The sequence below is a fragment of the Lucilia cuprina genome, chromosome 2, assembly GCF_022045245.1.
Source record: "Lucilia cuprina isolate Lc7/37 chromosome 2, ASM2204524v1, whole genome shotgun sequence".
Classification (NCBI taxonomy): Eukaryota; Metazoa; Arthropoda; class Insecta; order Diptera; family Calliphoridae; genus Lucilia; species Lucilia cuprina.
In genome coordinates, this window is record NC_060950.1 from 26754782 (window position 1) to 26773978 (window position 19197).

Below are 19197 nucleotides of genomic sequence, written 5' to 3' on the forward strand. Positions count from 1 at the left end.
TATCTTATAAACATAAAAAATTTTTTCGTATGTATACATATATATATATTTCTTTATATTATAGAAAAAGGACGGATTACAATTCAGTTATATAAGTAAACTAATAATATATATATGTATATTATATAAAAAAGGGGGAGGTTATATAACATTAAGCAAAATCTCTTGGGATGGATTTCTTTTTTGAACAAATAGTTATTACTATAAAGATTTTTACTTAAAAACTAAATTATAATTAAAAGAAAAAGAAAAAAATTTAAGAGAAATAAAAAATTGGAATTAAATTTTTTATTATTTGATATGATTTCTAAAATCTAAGGCATTTTTTTAAAAAAAGAGTTTGATATTCAATATGCATTGTAAGACACTTTAGTTTAATAATAATAAACATATTTTGAGACAAATAAGATAAAAATAACAACACACTTGGTGTGTTATAATAATGGTAATAAAAAAGTGAAAATCTAAGTTTGATTTGTATTCAATTTCAATTTGATATTATTTACTTTTTTTGTAAAGCTTGTCTTGGTTTTAAATTTTAAGAAGTTTTTTTCTTTTTTTATATTGTTGGTATTTTGTTTTGTACACTTGTGAGATTGTTTTTTAAATTTAATAAACTTAAAAAATAAATTACTAAAAATTAGGATTTTTATATTTATATATTTTTTTTTTTTTTTGCAAAAATATATGGACGGATTTAAATTGCATTTTTTTGAAATATATTTCGAATTCGAGTTAAGTTTTAAGTTTTTCAATTTCTTTCTTAAGGGATTTCTTTTTTTCGTTTTATTACACTGCTGCTGACTTTTGGTTACTTAAATAATAATACACTTCAACTACTGCTACTGGCTAATAGATAGCTTCTAATACATACGATGTTTATAGAGAGCTAAACTCCCATTAGATGCAGCATATTGAGTACTAAATGGGTACGACTACGCATTAAATAGATGAACATACTAAACACTAACAACGATACAGACATAGAGGCACGCCAGCCCATATTGTAAATCGAACAGTATGGACACTGAGAACTACCACAGACTTCGCATATATTCAGCAGATATGTTGGCAAAGCATCAAATATTGTCTCATTAAAACGTTCTGTAAGTTAAAAGAAAAGAATATGTTAAAAACGTGAAAAGTTTCTGCGCCGATTTGTTTTGAAATTGTAAAAACTAAAATTCCAAAAAATGATTAACATACCTGGAGCATAATAATCATAAACACGTATGGGTAAATATCTAGACATATTAGCCACGGGATACCAACGTTCTATAGTGAAATTAACACAAACATCTTCTTGATCCAACTATTCAAAATAAACAAAAGAACATTAAACAGAATTATTAATTAACAATCTCTGAAAAAACGTTTTCCAGACTTTGGCCACTACTTACATAATCGAAATAGAAAACAACTTTATTATTTGTGTATTTAGCTCTACGTAGATTTCGTACACGATTACTTAAAACATATGAATCTAATTTTTGTTGCTGTATCCAATAGCCGGTGGGTATGGTAACATCTAATACTGCCATGCCAGAACGTTCAGATTCCTGATGATTTATCCAACTGTAAAAAAAGAGTAAATTTATTTAATAAACAATTGTTTTGAACAATTATTAAAAAAATTTTACAAACTTACTGTTGGCAAGCTACATAAGAGATATGAGACTGATTTCTGCCATGGAAATTGCCTTTAGCGATTAGGTTAAATGCTGGCACTGGAGGTTTAGTTTGGAATTTTTCAATATCAACATTGTATTGTACATGCATTTGTAAAATGGCATAACCAGCACCCTTGGCTTGGACTTTAACAGTACCCCAGGCATCAGGAATCTAAAAAAATATAAATACGATAAAAAAATTAGAAAGAAAAAAACAATTTTAGCGAAAAATTGGTGAAAATTTAATTTTTAGTGAAAATTTGGTGAAAACTTATTTTTTAGTGAAAATTTGGTGAAAACTGAATTTTTAGTAAAAATTTATTTTTTAGTGAAAATTTGATGAAAACTTAATTTTTAGTGAAAATTTGGTGAAAACTTAATTTTTGGTGAAAAATTGGTGAATTTTTAACGAAAGTTTGGTGAAAACTGATTTTTAGTGAAAATTTGTTGAAAATCTGATTTTTTTAATTGTTAGTGAATATTTGGTGAAAACCTGATTTTTAGTGAAAATTTGGTGAAAACTTAATTTTAAGTAAAAATTTGGTGAAAACCTGATTTTTAATGAAAATTTGGTGAAAACCTAACATTTAGTGAAAATTTTCTTAAAACCTAACTTTTAGTAAAAAAATGGTGAAAACCTAATTTTTAGTGAAAATTTGGTGAAAATCTGATTTTTAGTGAAAATTTGGTGAAAACCTGATTTTTAGTGAAAATTTGGTGAAAACCTGATTTTTAGTGAAAATTTGGTGAAAACCTGATTTTTTGTGAAAATTTGGTGAAAACCTGATTTTTTGTGAAAATTTGGTGAAAACCCAACTTTAAGTGAAAATTTAGTGAAAACCGATTTTTAGTGAAAATTTGGTGAAAACTTAATTTTAAGTAAAAATTTGGTGAAATCCTGAATTTTAATGAAAATTTGGTGAAAACCTAACTTTTAGTGAAAATTTGGTGAAAACCTAACTTTTAGTAAAAATTTGGTGAAAACCTAACTTTTAGTGAAAATTTGGTGAAAACCTGATTTTTAGTGAAAATTTGGTAAAACGCAAATTTTTAGTGAAAATTTGATGAAAAGCTAATTTGGTGAAAAGCTAATTTTTAGTGAAAATTTGGTGAAAAGCTAATTTTTAGTGAAAATTTGGTGAAAAGCTAATTTTTAGTGAAAATTTAGTGAAAAGCTAATTTTTAGTAAGATTTGGTGAAAAGCTAATTTTTATTGAAAATTTGGTGAAAAGCTAACTTTTAGTGAAAATTTGGTGAAAACCTAATTTTGTGAAATTATAATTAAAAACAAATTTTAAGTGAAAATTTGGTGAAAAGATGATTTTGTTAAAAAGATAATCTGGACTATAGAATAGTCTATAGTTCTGAATATAGAATAGTTTTTAGTCTGAACTATAGAATAGGTTTTGGTCGGGACTATAGAATAGTCTCTACAAGTCTAGACTATAGAATAATCTATAGTCTGAACAATAGAATGGTCTAGTTTGGACTATAGTATAATCTATAATCTAAACTATAAAACAGTCTATAGCTATGGACTATGGGCTGACCATAGTCTATAGACCATAGCTATAGTCTATGGTTTGGATTTTCGTCAAAAGAAAATAGAACTGCATTTTAAAAAAACCAAAAATATTTCACAACTTACATCAATATATTGCAATTGCGCCAAATTTGTGTCATCTATATGCAAAGTTTGCGGTTTACCACCCTGAGACGAGGCCTCAATTTCCACCGTTAACGATGAAACTTCTCGTATACGTGAATGCACTGTGTATTCGACTAAAGCTCTTAAAGCAGCACTAGTATCTTGTGTCGATGCCCAACCACCATCATTCAAACGTTGAGCATTTAACCAACGTGCTATTGGATCTACCGAAAATTCACGACGTGACACATAGACCATTAAAGCATATGCGGTGGTTTCAATATTCACAGAATCATATTCATACGGCAAGCGGGGTAGAGAGAACCATTTTTGATTTTCTAATTTTTTCGGTGGCGGCGGTAGTTCTTTATTACCCCAATACATATAGTCGCCTACTATTCGAGCATGTGTACGTAAAATGCTAAAGACATGTTCAGCCATGGGAGATTTACTTAATAATAGAGCATAGGCGGTGATGGCCACATCGTAAGGTTCGGGAGTTTCTTGCAGGAATTGCATATTACGTTCTATCCAAGTTATGGCGCGTTGTTGGGCTAAGGCCACACGTGCTCCCAATGAACCGGATAGATCTTTGACTGTGGCCAATGATATAAGTACATGTGAAGTTAGGGTGACATTACGATTTTGCAGTGTATGATTGGCAAAGTTAGTTCTATTCATTTTACGATCCGGCAACCAGGTAACCTCATAGAAACCTCCTTCGGGTGTTTGATGTTGCAGCAGCCAGCGTATGTTCTTTTCAATGATGGTGGGATCAATATAAATGAAATTTTCCCACTCATAGAAAGAGGCCTCTTGGAATATGCGTACACAATAGGCGGTTAGCCATACAGAAGAAGCGGAATTATTCCAATCGGAACGGAAGAGAGAGAAAGAACCATCTTGTTTCATAAAACTGAGTTGTCGTTGATAGCCAATGTTCATGTGATAGAAAGCCTGCTTTTCCAAAGTTTTATTACGCTGATTAATCATACGCATATAGAGTAAAGTGTACATATTGGCGGCAAAGGAGAAGGCATTTTGTTCAGCCGATTCCATGGGCAAGTAGAGCAAAGAGGTGGCATTTACCGGCATGGTGGGGAATATAGGACCCACCACATCACCCACTACCGAAATACGAGCCTTATTAGAGCCATAAACAAAGTAACGATCCACTTGATAGGGAATTTCGGGTGTCTGGGTGATATTGACATGCATGTATTCAAAAACATAAGCACGATTAGAAAGATCCAATAGTATAGATTGATGGCGGTATTGAGGTAAACCATCGGATTCCACATGTAAACGTCTGGTTATGGTATCGGTACCCAAAAGAGTGGCCACATGTAGTGTAACATCAATATCACCTAAACGTTGTGGAACTACTGGCACATAGACTACGGTAGTACCTTGAGCATCTAAATAAATAAAGAATTGTTGTTCTCCAAAGGATGTTCGTGGATTATAGGATCTAACTATGCCATTCTCTTCTACATGAACAAATTTATAATCCGGACTACCATGTAAGACCACAGTAGCTTCAATAGGTGTTGTCATATAATTGAAAACCGTTACCCTAATACCAACTTGTTCTCCCTGCCGGCATTCAGTGGGCATTTCAACATTTATAAAGAACGGTTGGACTCCCACATATTCAATGGCTTTGTTAAGCATGCCAAAACCTTTAGAAGGACTAACACTAAAGGCGCTAACCATCCAGTAGGCTGGTCTATCTGGTACCTCCACATTAAACATGTAACGGCCATGGGGGCCAATATTAACATCGCGCCACAACCAAACATGTTCATAATGTCTTAAAACACGATTGAAACGATATTTGCGATAATTCTCCAACTCCGTATCGTTGCGCACGCGACAGCCAATTTCATCCGTACCATCATCACAATCGAACAGACCATCACATTTCTTATCCAAACGATAACATCTGCCAGACAAACACTCGCCATAGCCCAAGGTAGCATTACAATTGTCCGAACGTCTGGGTACATAGCCATCTGTAAAGACCACCAAACCACTATATTCAAAAGTGCGATTGGCGTCAATACCAAAAGAAGAAGCTGGGAAATAAACCAAATCATCAGGATTGCCAGCATGAGAATACCAGATATGTTTGTAGGTGCCATTGGTCTGTTCATCAAAAGAAGACATTTTGGTAATAATTTTAGCATAAGTCAATTCATTGCCAGCCTGCATGGTGTAGAAAGCCGAATCGATACCAGAGAGACCCACATAAGAACCAGGTTCACCGAAAATAGCCACCTCTACCTTTTCACCAGTCCTAGCCTTGCGATTATTGATATAAACAGTGAAATTATTTCTTGATATACCATTAACGGGGAAGGTTAAAGAATCTGCCACAATTTGTCCTTGTTGGGTTATCTTCCATACGACAATAGTGGCAACTGGAGCCATTTCAGCACTCAATACTACAGCTATGGTTTTTATACCTTCCGTAATAGTTTCACGATCATTCATTAATATCACACCCTTGGACATAATCAAATAATGGAATTCTTCCAGGAAAAAGTTGGTACGTATGTGAAAGATAATATATTCTCCCACAACTGGCTTCTCTGTGCTGGTCGTTACCTTAATATGTTGATTGCGTGGCGAATAATGAGCCACTAATAGCAATTCAGTTTGTGCTCTTTCTCCTCTAGGATCTATAAATTGGGCCTGTAAACGCATTTGTGAGACTCCATTAAGGAAGTCTCTAGATTGAGCACGATCATCTAATTGCAAATCATGTCTTAAATCGATTTTAACTTCCCAAATACCGGGAGATAAGGGCATCATATTTAAACGTTTCATAGGCCAATCACGTCGACCACCAGATTTATTTTCCACAAAGCCATTTACCTCCATTATACCTTGTTTAAGCAAATGTTCATCAATCGGAGAACCATCATGATACTCCACCGCCAGGTAGGTGGTGAACGGCATAGTAGGTTTAAAAACTTGAGGAGAATCTCCCAAGAAATTAACCTTAATGCTAGAGTTGTAGATTCTGGCTATGGCATATCCCGATATTACTTCATCGTAGAACTTCTCTCCCACTGTGGCCGTAATCAATACTTCCATATTGGCCAAATTTTGCACCAATTGTTCCATTTCTCTAATGGGCCATTTGAAATCGAAAGTGCCATTGAAATATCTCAAATATGGTAAAGTCTTTTTATATTCACCCGACCAGGGATCATAAGTTTCGGCAATATCGGGTTTCTGCACCCAGAAAGGCCATTCTTCATCGAATTGATAGTGTCTTTCGACCACAAATTGATTGGTGTTATATATTTGATCTTGCTGCAATTGTGGCTGTTGAGATTGATCTAGATTCAATTGGTTATTATAATTTGGATTATAATTAACACCATAACGTCTCTGTTGTTCATAAATGGCGGCCAATTCTGAAGGTGATCTACCCAAGCGGAATTTCTCATTGAGCGCTTGATTACTAAAGTAGCCAATGGGTCGTATGGTAGCTTTTAGCGTAAGATTACCCTTGACCGGAGCACCGCTGGTAAAGTTTGCCATTACACGTCCATAAATGAAAGGATCTGTATTGAAGAAGTATGCGGGCATTGTAACATTGACTTCGAAACGTGTTTGATAATATTCTTCCACAGAGAAATGACTTTCTTCCTGTTGGCCTTGGGCAATAACACGTATGGTCCATTCACCGAATGTAGGTTGATCGGAAAGTTTGTATTCCAAAGAAACAGAACCCAAATTAGATTGTCTGTAAGAGAAAGAACGGAAAAGATGTTTGTGGATTAGTAAAACTGAGAATTATGGAAGTAAGAATGTATCATTTCTTATCTACTTTGTTTTAAAAGTTGTCCTTTAAATTTAATCCAATTTACTGAAATAACTTTTACAAACTTACCTTGACAACCAACGTCTAACAATATGACGACTAGGATCCAGCATATAAACATCGATAGCATTATCGAAACCTTTTAACTCCGTAGTAATTGGTATGGTACGAAACCGAACAGTTTCACCTTGCATATACAAAGGTTTATCGGTTTGTATAAAAATGGTCATGGAACGTTGTGAGAAATCCAAACGTGTTTCGTTGAGAAAAGCCAAACCACCAAAAACATTCTGATAGAAACCCTCAACACGTAATTTATACTCACCACCAGTACTGGTGGGAGGAATACGCATGAGAAGAGTTTCTGGCACACCCTCTTTAACATCCTTCGAATCACCACTAATCTGTACACCATCACAAGAGATACTAGCATGTACAGTGGTACGATATTGAGACTGAAGAATATTAACTGCCACCTGGTATATCAAACCGGGACGTACCATACGTGAAGCCACTATAAAGTAAGTAGGTTCTTTCGAATGATAATATTCTAAAAATTGTGTCTTAACATTGTATGTGGTTTTGCCACGTGACAAAGAGGGTTCATCATCACCATACGAGCCTCCAGCACCGGGACGTTTGCCAAAATCTTGATTTAGATCATTGAAATTATTGTCCGTACGATAACGTGTACGATCATTATTATCCAAATTGTTTAGATTAATATTTTGATTATAGGGATCATTGTTGTTGTTGGCATTAAAGTTGTCATAATTCGAGGTGGGTGTTGAATATTGATTCTGTTGATAGAAATCCTGTTGAGCTGTTATCAGGGGTAAAAAAATACACAGCACTTGATATAAAAGCATCAGTTTAAGGCACCGATGGCGTTGTTTAGTCATTTTGATTGTTGTTGTTTAAACAAAAATCTCTGGAAATGTAAATAAATAAATATAGAAATAATTAAGAAAATTTAATTATCTTTTTAGTTGATAGAAATATATATTAAGTGTTGTTTTCTTTTTTTTTTTTTTTTTTGTCTTAAATACCCGCTCTAGAATCTGTAACACTCTAAAGTATTTGAACAAATGAATTCATTCACATAATCAACAGTTTAGTGTTTTTAATTTTTTATATATTTTTAAAGTTTATACATGGGGCTTTCCATTACAAAGTTTAAGAAAATACTTATCTTATTAAAAAATTCAAACGAAATGATTAATTTTCAAAAGAGATTTTTTAAGAATTAAAAATGATGTTATTAACTCAACACAAAGTTTTACCAGAGGTTGGGCCTTTGCTTAATAGTGTGAATGTATTATCACCGTTTTACTCTTACATTAAGACCAAATTTGACAAGTATACAAAAAGTTGTTAGACTTTACATGAATAGTTTATTGTAAATTACTTCAAAGTTTGAGTATTTATGGAAGCACCTATACATTCTTGTTAGCACCAACAAAAAAGAAGAAGAGCACGCACATTACCATGTCTCCTCCCCATTGAAATTTTCAGTTGGCATTTCAAATAAAGCATCGATATTTTCTGCCTATGTTATATGTATATTTTTAAAAAATACACAACATGAACACGGAAATTTGTATGTAACGAGGAATGTATTTTAAATGCTTAATGTGACCAGCATTGTTGCTTTTTAATAGATAGATAGATACATAGATAGGTAGATAGGTAGATAGGTAGATAGATAGATAGATAGATAGATAGATAGATAGATAGATAGATAGATAGATAGATAGATAGATAGATAGATAGATAGATAGATAGATAGATAGATAGATAGATAGATAGATAGATAGACCAGCTGGTCCCATTAAGTAAACAAACATATTTTCTTCTTAACTAATTGGGAACCCTAATATTTTAATTTTCTTGTTCTCATAAAAATGTGTGTTTGTCGCATACAAAATCCATCATAGGCCTTTTTGGCTAGTAAATCTTACGGCATTTACACATATACGTAATCAGGGCACTAAGTTAGTATTTTGTATGTTTATTTTTAAAAATTTTTCTACATGTTTTTAATGAAAAACTAAAAACAGAAAAGTGTATTTTCATTTTAAATATTTATGATGATACTGCTAGCTGTTTGTTTTTCTTACGTTTTCAATTTCCTAACGCCAAAGCACGCACGCACACACAATTAGTTGTTGAGCATTGAATTGTTCGGTATCAGTAAGAATGTGTGTTGTTGTGGTTTTCGTTCAGATTATATGTCGCCGGTAATTTGGTTCAATGAATTCATTTTTTTTAATGTTAGATAGAAGTGTTTAGCTGAAGGAGCTTGATATTTCAATTTTATTTCCATTCTCTATTAGTTATTGGGTTTTGTTGTAATTGCATTTTGGGATTTGTTTTTCTTAGCAAATGATGTGTTTTATTAACATGTTTAGTATGTATATGATTTATTATTTGTTTTATTTAAATCGTTTTAGCAACATATTTTGAAATGTTAAAGCATATTAAATTATATGAAATATATATAAAATGTGAGGATGTGAATAAAAGTTTTTGAATTTATGTAAACAAATTAAAAATCAATATTAATAAAAATAATATTAATTTTTCTTAATATGAATGTTTTTTTTTTAACAAAATTTATTTATGAATTTGGATATTTTACGAAATATTTTTAATAAAACGTGCTTTTCATTTTATTTTATTGGAAATATAATATTTTATAACTAGCAATGAATTATGATTAATTATTGTTTAACAAAGTACAAAAAATCCTATCTAAAAGGCCAAATAGACTACACAAGCGGCTTAAAAAACTTATGATTATTTTACGTTTGTGCAAGCCTGTTGTGTAGTGTATGAGTCTGTTACGTGTTTGCACAAATACTTGTGGTTTGTTTGATCAAAAAAATTGTTTGATTTTTACATAAACATATTGAATTGGACTTTGCAAGTCCACAAAAAAAAACGTGAACAAATCGGTGATTGTACAGGCAATGTGTGTGTAGTGTGTGTTGGAATGAAAAAAAGTATGTTTGTCCAGCCGTTTGTTTAGTCTATTTGGACCTTAAAGCCTAGCCGCTATTATAAGGTGATCTCTAAAAATTAATCAACAAGTCCTGGAACAAAAAAAACGAAGACATGATATAGAAGCAAATAAAATACTTATTGGATTGGTTAGATGTCGTCTAAGGAATCAGACAAAGGAAATATACCGCACAAACATTTCTATGAGAACAAGAAAATTAAAATATTAGGGTTCCCAACTAGTTAAGATGAAAATATGTTTGTATACTCAATGAGACATTTGTCTATCTATCTATCTATCTATCTATCTATCTATCTATCTATCTATCTATCTATGTATCTATCTATCTATCTATCTATCTATCTATCTATCTATCTATCTATCTATCTATCTATCTATCTATATATCTATCTATCTATCTATCTATCTATCTATCTATCTATATATCTATCTATCTATCTATCTATCTATCTATCTATCTATCTATCTATCTATCTATCTATCTATCTATCTATCTATCTATCTATCTATCTATATATCTATCTATATATCTATCTATATATCTATCTATCTATCTATCTATCTATCTATCTATCTATCTATCTATCTATCTATCTATCTATCTATCTATCTATCTATCTATCTATCTATCTATCTTTCTATCTATCTATCTATCTATCTATCTATCTATCTATCTATCTATCTATCTATCTATCTATCTATCTATCTATCTAACTAACTATCTGTATCTCATTTAACAATTTAATCCTAATGAAGCTGCACAATACTCTTGAAGCAGTACAATCCTTTTGAAGTAAGAAAATCCTTTTGAAGCCCTGATTTTGATAATAAATTTATCTTGCGCAAGTTTTGACTTGGTGTGTAAGAAAAGAAGCTAAAAATATAACTCTTCTCTCCTTAACTCGGGGCAAAGTTAAATCTTTCTGTACTGATTTACGCTCGTTAAAACCATTTTATGTTTTGTTGTTAAACAAACAACTTATTCTTTTACATTATGAATTGCTTTTTCGCAAGCACGCATTTATTCAAATTTACTACAATTTCATAATATATTTCTCAAAATGTGTGAATTAATATGATCACGAGTAAATATATAAAAATCATAGAACATTTGCCGCTATTTTTAAACAGAAAACATTAATAAATAAATAGAATTATTTTTCGGCAATAGTTGGTTGATGAACTGCAATCGTTTTTATTGGATTATATTTTGTTTACAAAAAAACAAGTATTTTCATTTCCCATACTTTAATAAAGAGTTTAGATTATCTCAAGAGGGTGACAAAAGTTAATTCATTGATAATTCTTATTTTAAAGGGTTCTTATCTTTAGCACAAATTGAAATTAAAAGTGTTTTAGTTTTGTAAAGGGGTCAAATTAAGAAAGAATTTGTAAGTGTTTTCCAATGGTTATTATTAGAAATAATATATTATAAACAATATTCAATCAATTAATGAAAATTTACTTAAAAATTGAGTTTAAAGTAAACATTTAAATAATAATTATGTATTTTGAAATAAATTTGATTTCAAAAAACCCTTCACTTAGTTAAGAAACCTTTAAAACACTTAAATATAGCAGTTCACTTTTCTTTACTTCCGGAATTTTGTGTAAAAAAAAAATATTTTTTTCTAATATGTAATTAAAGGGGCCATTATTTGTGTATTCCGGCAACTGTTACAGATATTAAAATATGTACAGGGCAACTAATATTCTGACAGTTACAAAAATAAAAGGGAGATTATGCCAAAGTATTAACTGCACTTGACCGCCAGCCGGTTGCTCGGTAGAGAAACCAAAAATAATAACAGCAAACACTAACAAACTAAAATAACATAAAAAAGACATTTATTAACGCCAGTTGGAACAATATGAAAATATGTACATAAGTAACATATCCATACATTAAAGTGCAGCCAGCGAAGCAAATACAATTGAATGCACGAGTCTAAAGTCAAACCAGAACACTACTTTAGTGAAAAAAGGTGGTGTATGTAAAGAAATGGCTACTTAAATAATGGTGGCATTGGTAAGGAAAACGTGTAGTAGGTAATATGAAACTAAATGCTAAAACCGAACTGATCAAATGAACATACAATAGATATACAATGTAATTATGTATGCAATTTTATTTTGCAAATTATGAAGTGAAAATAAAGTATAACAAAGTACGAGTTTAAAAAAAATATAACTGTTAAACACCCTAAAACTAAATTAAGGTACCACCTTTCTTTTATTTATAATGTTCCAGTTGACAATTTATAAGGGTCCTATTTAAATGAGTTGTATATTTCTATGAATATGTTAAACCACATAAACATAAAAGCATTTAATCTGCCAATCAAGATAGAAATTGGATAATTTTTTAGATATATTTAACGTGACTAATTATGTTATAGTTTATGGTTAACTTGCAATTGCCTATAGTCTGGACTATGGAATACTCTAAACTATAGTATAGTCTATAGTCTGGACCTTACAATAGTCTATAGACTGGACTATAAAATAGTATATAGTCTGAATTATAAAATAGTCTATAGTCTGGACTATAGAATAGTCTATAGTCTGGACTATAGAATTGTATATAGTCTGGACTATAGAATTGTATATAGTCTGGACTATAGAATTGTATATAGTATGGACTATAGAATAGCCTATAGTCAGGACTATAGAATAGTCTATAGTCTGTACTATAGAATAGTCTATAGTCTGGACTATAGAATAGTCTATAGTATGGACTATAGTATAGTCTATAGTCTGGACTATAGAATAGTCTATAGTCTGAACTATATAATAGTCTATAGTCTGAACTATATAATAGTCTATAGTCTGAACTATAGAATATTCTATAGTCTGGACTATAGAATAGTTTATAGTCTGTACGATAGAATAGTTTATAGTCTGTACTATAGAATAGTCTATAGTCTGGACTATAGAATAGTCTATAGTCTGGACTATAGAATTGTCTACAGTCTGGACTATAGAATTGTCTACAGTCTGGACTATAGAATTGTCTATAGACTGGACTATAGAATTGTCTATAGTCTGGACTATAGAATTGTCTATAGTCTGGACTATAGAATTGTCTATAATCTGGACTATAGAATTGTCTATAGTCTGGACTATAAAATAGTCTTTAGTCGGAACTATAAAATAGTCTATAGTCGGAACTATAGAATAGTCTATAGTCTGGACTATATAATTTTCTACAGTCTTGACTATAGAATTGTCTATAGTCTGGACTATAGAATTATCTATAGTCTGGACTATTGAATTGTCTATAGTCTGGACTATAGAATTGTCTATAGTCTGGACTATAGAATTGTCTATAGTCTGGACTATGGAAGTGTCTATAGTCTGGACTATAGAAGTGTTCATAGTCTGGACTATAGAATTGTCTATAGTCTGGACTAAAGAATTGTCTATAGTCTGGACTATAATTGTCTGGACTATAAAATAGTCTATAGTCGGAACTATAGAATAGTCTATTGTCTGGACTATAGAACAGGCTATAGTCTGGACTATAGAATATCCTATAGTCTGCACTATAAAATGGTTTATAGTCTAAACTATAGAATAGTCTGTAGTCTGGACTTAAAATAATCTATGGTCTGGACTACAGAATAGGTAATAGTCTGAACTATAAAATAGTTTATAGTCTGAACTATATAATAGTTTATAGTCTGAACTATAAAATATTTTATAATCTCGACTATAAAATAGTTTATAATCTGGACTATAAAATTGTTTATAGTTTGGACTATAGAATATAGAATATAATATAAACTATAGTATATTACATAGTCTAGACAATAGATTAGTCCATTGTCAGTGGATTATACAATAGTTTTAGTCTGGACCATTGAGTTATCTATAGTAAGGAAATTTGTATGGATTATATTTCATAGTTAAATTACTCATAGTTTGTGTAGGGTATCATATACAATCCAAAATGACCAAATACACATTCTTCATACTTAACTTGCGGCAACACTGTTCGAGTAAGACTTAAAAAAAACAAATACTTAGGGGAAGAGGGAAACAATTGTCGTACAGAAGCCAAATTGTGTGATTCATAATAATTGATGTTAATTAGCGAAGAAACAAATTTGTAATGAAAACGAGAAGGAATGCCACTTGGCAGCACATACAATAGAAAACGATGTCTGGGTTAAAAGGTTAATATTGATTACAAGCAGCATGTAATACGAAACCGTATAACAGTTTACTAATTAGGAATATAACAAAAAAAAAACAAACATTTTAAAACAAAATAAAACACTTACACTTGGCAACCCCAAATTTAAGAAAAACACAATAATAAATTTGTTTTTGGTTCCACGGAAAAACACTTGTTTTTACAAAGAAATTATGTTAAAAACATTATTTTGTTATTAATTAAGGTATATTAATATTTAGAGTAAATCTTTTTATTTTTAATAATTATTATTTATAAATTATTTTAATTTGGTCAACGCCCATGTGTGTGACTGTTTAACAATTCTTTCAACAAAATCAAAAAAACACTCACATCAAATAGAAAAAACAACAACACATTACTTTACTATGAAAACAATACAAAAGCAAAGGTATGTTTTTCGTTGTTGTAGTAGCTCCCTCAACATCACAACAACCACTTAGCGTGTCATTTTGTTTTTTTTTTCTTCACAAATTCCGTTTAAATTTCATTCATGTTTTTTACTTCACTTTATTCAATTCTTACCTTTTTCACTTGTTTTCCACTTAAACTTATTCACATACACTTGCTTAACATTATTGTTTTGTTTTTAATTAAAAATAATAAGTTTTATTAAGTAAAAAACTAAAAAATAAACACAAAATAAGTATTTTTTGATTAAAACAAAAGCAGCAGAAATGGAAAAGTCAATTGAACTGAAAAAAAATGCCAAGCCCACTGAGCAGAAAACTGTGCCGACTAATATTAACAGCGTCGTCGACTGACACAAAACATGTCGCCCACGACTTAAAATCGATTGTAAGCCGGCTACGTTTTCAACTGCGTTTAGTTGTTAAATTTTCAACGATTTTAAATAAAAACGGAACCTGAGAAATGAAAAAAGTGGGATTTTGCAAGCAAATATTTTAAAAATCGGAATTGTCTACCAGATTAGAAAATATATTCATTTTCCCGACAACTATTTTCATTTCAACTCTTCCTTAGTCGTCTTTAAGCCTCGGCACTGACAAATATTAACGACGTTGACGGCTGATTATTACATGTCAAATTAAGCGATTTTTAATAGTGTTTCACCTGTTACCGTTAGTTCTAGCGATTTGTTTTGTTTTGTCATGTAAAATGCGTTAGAAAAGTTTGAGATTCGAAAATGCCTGATGGTTGTAAAGAAAAACAGTTCGTAATATCCACGAACAATAAAAATCCCATTATCATTTATTGATTTAGGAGTATATAATTACTTGTTTATTTAAAATAGCATCCCAATTTTAATTTGGTATACTGATAAAGCTCTTACCAATTGTGAAAATATAGAAAAATCTTCAATTATAAAGCAATTAAATATTTGCCGGAAACGCTTAATTTTATTTGTGTCAATTTATTGTTTTTTGTTTACATTTCAGTTGTAGATAAACTACCATATGCAAAAACTATTATTAAAGTTAACAATGGTTTGCTACACCCTTTTTCCATACACAAAACAGGTGTTATATTTAACATAATAATCGCTTTTGCATAAGATAGAAATTGTTTAACGGATATAACAGGTGTTATTTAAATTAAATAACATAAGCCAACGATAAGTTTTCATCCTTTATTAAGTTACCACTGCAGAATTTATGTCGAGAATACAGTACTGAAAACTGTATTATCAACATGATAATATCGTAAAGGTAAATAGGTTACTAAATTTTAGCAACGGCGTTTTAAGTCCTAACAATGCAAAATAATTCGAATAACATATAGAAACATCGAATAATCGATTTATAGATAAAGTAGAAATAAGTCGAAAAATATCAATAGCCAATCCAGAATATTGAAAATAAAAATTAAATTAATAGTGAAATGCATATATATGTATGTCGATAATAAAGGTTTTTTGTTTTCAGTCACCGGCGTTGAAATTTTTAGCGGGTGACAACATCAAACTTTGATAGTTTAGAAGCCGTCTATTTCTCTGAGCAATCTTAGGGACCGGCGTCAATAAGTTTAAAAGCCGATTAGAATATCATAAACCCCTTTCAAATTTGAAAGCTTACCAAATTTTAATACAAATTATTTACAAAATTGTGAACGTACATTGTTTACGTTGAGGGACATGATTAAATGGAAGGAGAAAATTATTTTGTTTTACTGTAGGTCAAATAGAGTATTCCAAATATTATTGCTTGTACAAACAATTGGAATACTCCGCCCATGTCTATATTAGTCAAATATTTATTATTCTAAACGTCAAATTGTTATCATGATAGTGTTATAGCGTCGTTATGTAAGTATATCAATTCATTTAGAATGGTCTATTAGAACAGATCTGAAATATGTGTGATATGCTTGTACAAACAATTGGAATACTCCGCCCATGTCTATTTTCGTCAAATATTTATTATTCTAAATGTCAAATTGTTATCATCATAGTGTTATAGCGTAGTTATGTAAGTATATCAATTCATTTAGAATGGTGTATTAGAAAGATCTGAAATATGTGTGATCAATTGGTTGGTTTCCAAGGGATAATTACAATTTTAATAAATAACAAAGATCAGCTTAGTGTACATTATATACATATGTAAATCTCAAATCAAATTTTTGGTGTAGTCTATGAATTGCCATAATTTTTTGCTTTCAGCTACTAACGGCGTTGATTTTAGACGACGCAGATGTCTGTGGATAATACTCCATTGTGGAAGAATAGACGAAAAAGAATTTCTGTATTCGTGTGTGTGCTCTTAGGTAAAAAAGAAAATTTTATTAAAATTCCAACGAATAAAATCAATTAAAATTAAGAAATCTATTAAATAATATTAGCAAACATAAATAACAAACAAAAATTATCCAAAAATGTTAAGTAAAGTGTTAAATTTATGAAAATTAGCAGATGAACATCAATGATGAAAAAATTTTTTCCAAGAAGAAAAAAATTGCAAAAGTAGTGGTAGTAGTAATATAGTAAGAAAAGAAGAAAAAAAAGGTGAATATAAAGTATAAAGAAGAAAAACCAAAAAATAGTGATTTTTTTAACAAATGAGAAAAGTATTATAAAGAAGAAAACGTAAAATAAAAAGAGATGTTATTTTATGTTTAAAACACAAAGTGTGTAAGAGAGAAAGAGAAAGAAAGAGAGTGTTAGAGAGAGAGAGAGAAAGAGCTAAAGTGCGGGTGTTTTTTGAGAGTGTGTGTTTGAGTGAGTGTTTGTTACAAAAGGAAAAAGTGCAAAAATAAGGAAAAAATTCAATAATTTTCCTTTTTTTTTTCTAACAAGTTGATGAAGAAAAATTTGTAATAATAAATTGTTAAATTAAAAATTAATTAAAGAGATAAAAAATTAAAATATTTAGTGAGATAGCTAGAAAAAAAGGACTTTTCATAATTGCTTATCAAAAAAAAAAAAATGATGATGTTATGAAAGTTTTAGTGGCAGAAATATCTATCTAGCAGCAAAAGAAAAAAACCCATTTTATTGGTAAAACAAAAGGAAAGGCCAAAAGTTTCGTCATTGCCTTTTTGAAAAACGAGAAGAAGAAAAGAAAGCAATAGAAAAAAAGAATAAGAAAACAAATATACCAAAAAAAAGCTAGTGCTAGCCTGTCTGCCATTACGACAAGCAGCCAGTTAGACAACCAGCCCGTCAGCTAGCCAGGCCTGTGTCTGTTTTTTGTAACAGAGTGTTGTAATTTTGTTTTGTGTGTTTTGTGCCTTCTTTTTTTTTGCTGCTGCTGCTAATATTTAATCAAATACAAATAATATATAGAAAATAAAAAGAAAGATTCAAAGGCCGTGTGTTATTTTGTGTGTTTGTGCTTTTCTTTAAACTTCTACCAAAAAAAAATACATATTTTGTATGTCATATGCTGCTGCTTCTTGCTTACACTGCTAAACAGCTTGGGCTCTGCCATCAACTATAAAAACAACAAAAATAATAAGAGAACAAAAAAAGTTATAAAAAACAAATGAAATAACAAAAAAAAAAAAAAAAAACAACATCATTATCATCAAAAGCAATTTTAATCAACTCAACTTAAACAGCAACAACAAGAACAAAAGCTGATTTAATAATGTTCGAATAACATTGTAACATTTATTGGAGAACGTTAACGCCAACGTTGACGGTGGAGGATATTATTAATATAAAGAAGAAAAAAAAAAACGAAAAATTTTCCAATTTTCCTTTTTCCTATTAACAATTTTCGTGGTGATTGATTGTTGTTTGCTTTTTTTTTTCATTACATTTTTTTCTTTTATTACCTTCTTTATGTCTTCTATTTTTATTGTTCGATTTTTTTTTGTAATATACCTACATAGAGTGAAAAATTTAAAAGTTAATTTTTTTTAACTTTAATGTAAAGGAATTTTTGTTGTTTTTTATTCTAAAATTCTTTAATTGTTAAAGAATTGCTGTTTTATGTAAAGGAATTTTAGTTTTATTGCAAAAAAATTCCTATAGAAAAAAATTTTTCTTATAAGATTTCTTTTTTTCTTTTTGTATTATTCTTTATTTTCTTTTAATACACAAATTTTATCTAATATCGTATAACGTCATACCTTGTATAAAAACACTCATGAAGAAAACGCTCTTTTTCGCCCTCTTTCTCATTTACCAATACACACGCTCTCTCACTCTCTCGCTAATTTTATTGCTCTCCGTTCAGGGTTGGCAAAACTGCACAATTGTACTTTTTTTTTTGTTTTAATTCGATTTTTAAAAGTATTACAGTCCACCCATGACCTACATGGTACGACTTTATATAGTCTAGTTTATTGACGTGTGTATTGATTAGTCTTGCCCTAGACTTTAAACTATCCTAAAGACTTATCTAATAACTT

At 30.3% G+C, this 19197-nt stretch overlaps 2 protein-coding genes across 4 annotated transcripts in view; one reads left to right on the forward strand and one right to left on the reverse strand.

The window, feature by feature from the left end:
• Nucleotides 1-665: 665 nt before the first annotated feature.
• Nucleotides 666-15076, reverse strand: LOC111684481 (CD109 antigen). 2 transcript variants are annotated; one of them, XM_023446658.2, is made up of 7 exons: nt 14905-15076; nt 7226-8087; nt 3319-7078; nt 1649-1842; nt 1401-1575; nt 1207-1312; nt 666-1104 (listed from the first exon to the last, which is right to left on the reverse strand). In XM_023446658.2, exons 2-7 carry the CDS (start codon nt 8056-8058, stop codon nt 890-892), a joined length of 5283 nt encoding a protein of 1760 aa, XP_023302426.2. In that variant the 5' UTR covers nt 8059-8087; nt 14905-15076; the 3' UTR covers nt 666-889. The 2 variants fall into 2 exon arrangements, with proteins under 2 accessions (XP_023302426.2, XP_023302427.2); XM_023446659.2 differs by lacking the exon at nt 14905-15076 and adding an exon at nt 8206-8313.
• Nucleotides 15077-17001: 1925 nt separating this feature from the next.
• LOC111684483 (neuroplastin) overlaps nt 17002-19197 on the forward strand; it is a 71910-nt gene continuing 69714 nt past the window's right edge. Inside the window, exon 1 of one of the 2 annotated variants that reach the window (XM_046947660.1) lies at nt 17002-17106. The gene's annotated coding sequence lies outside the window, so the exon portion shown is untranslated. Of the gene's footprint in view, nt 17107-17200; nt 17345-19197 lie in introns of those variants that run through there. The other variant, XM_046947656.1, reaches the window with a different exon arrangement.

Bases quoted from the DNA above. Each gene is read 5' to 3' on its own strand.
- LOC111684481 (XM_023446658.2), bottom strand. From the start codon at position 8,058: ATGACTAAACAACGCCATCGGTGCCTTAAACTGATGCTTTTATATCAA. The intron at 7,079-7,225 runs GTAAGTTTGTAA...TTTCTCTTACAG, and splicing joins GTTAGACGTTGGTTGTCAAG to ACAATCTAATTTGGGTTCTG. The intron at 1,576-1,648 runs GTAAGTTTGTAA...CTTTTTTTACAG, and splicing joins TCTTATGTAGCTTGCCAACA to TTGGATAAATCATCAGGAAT.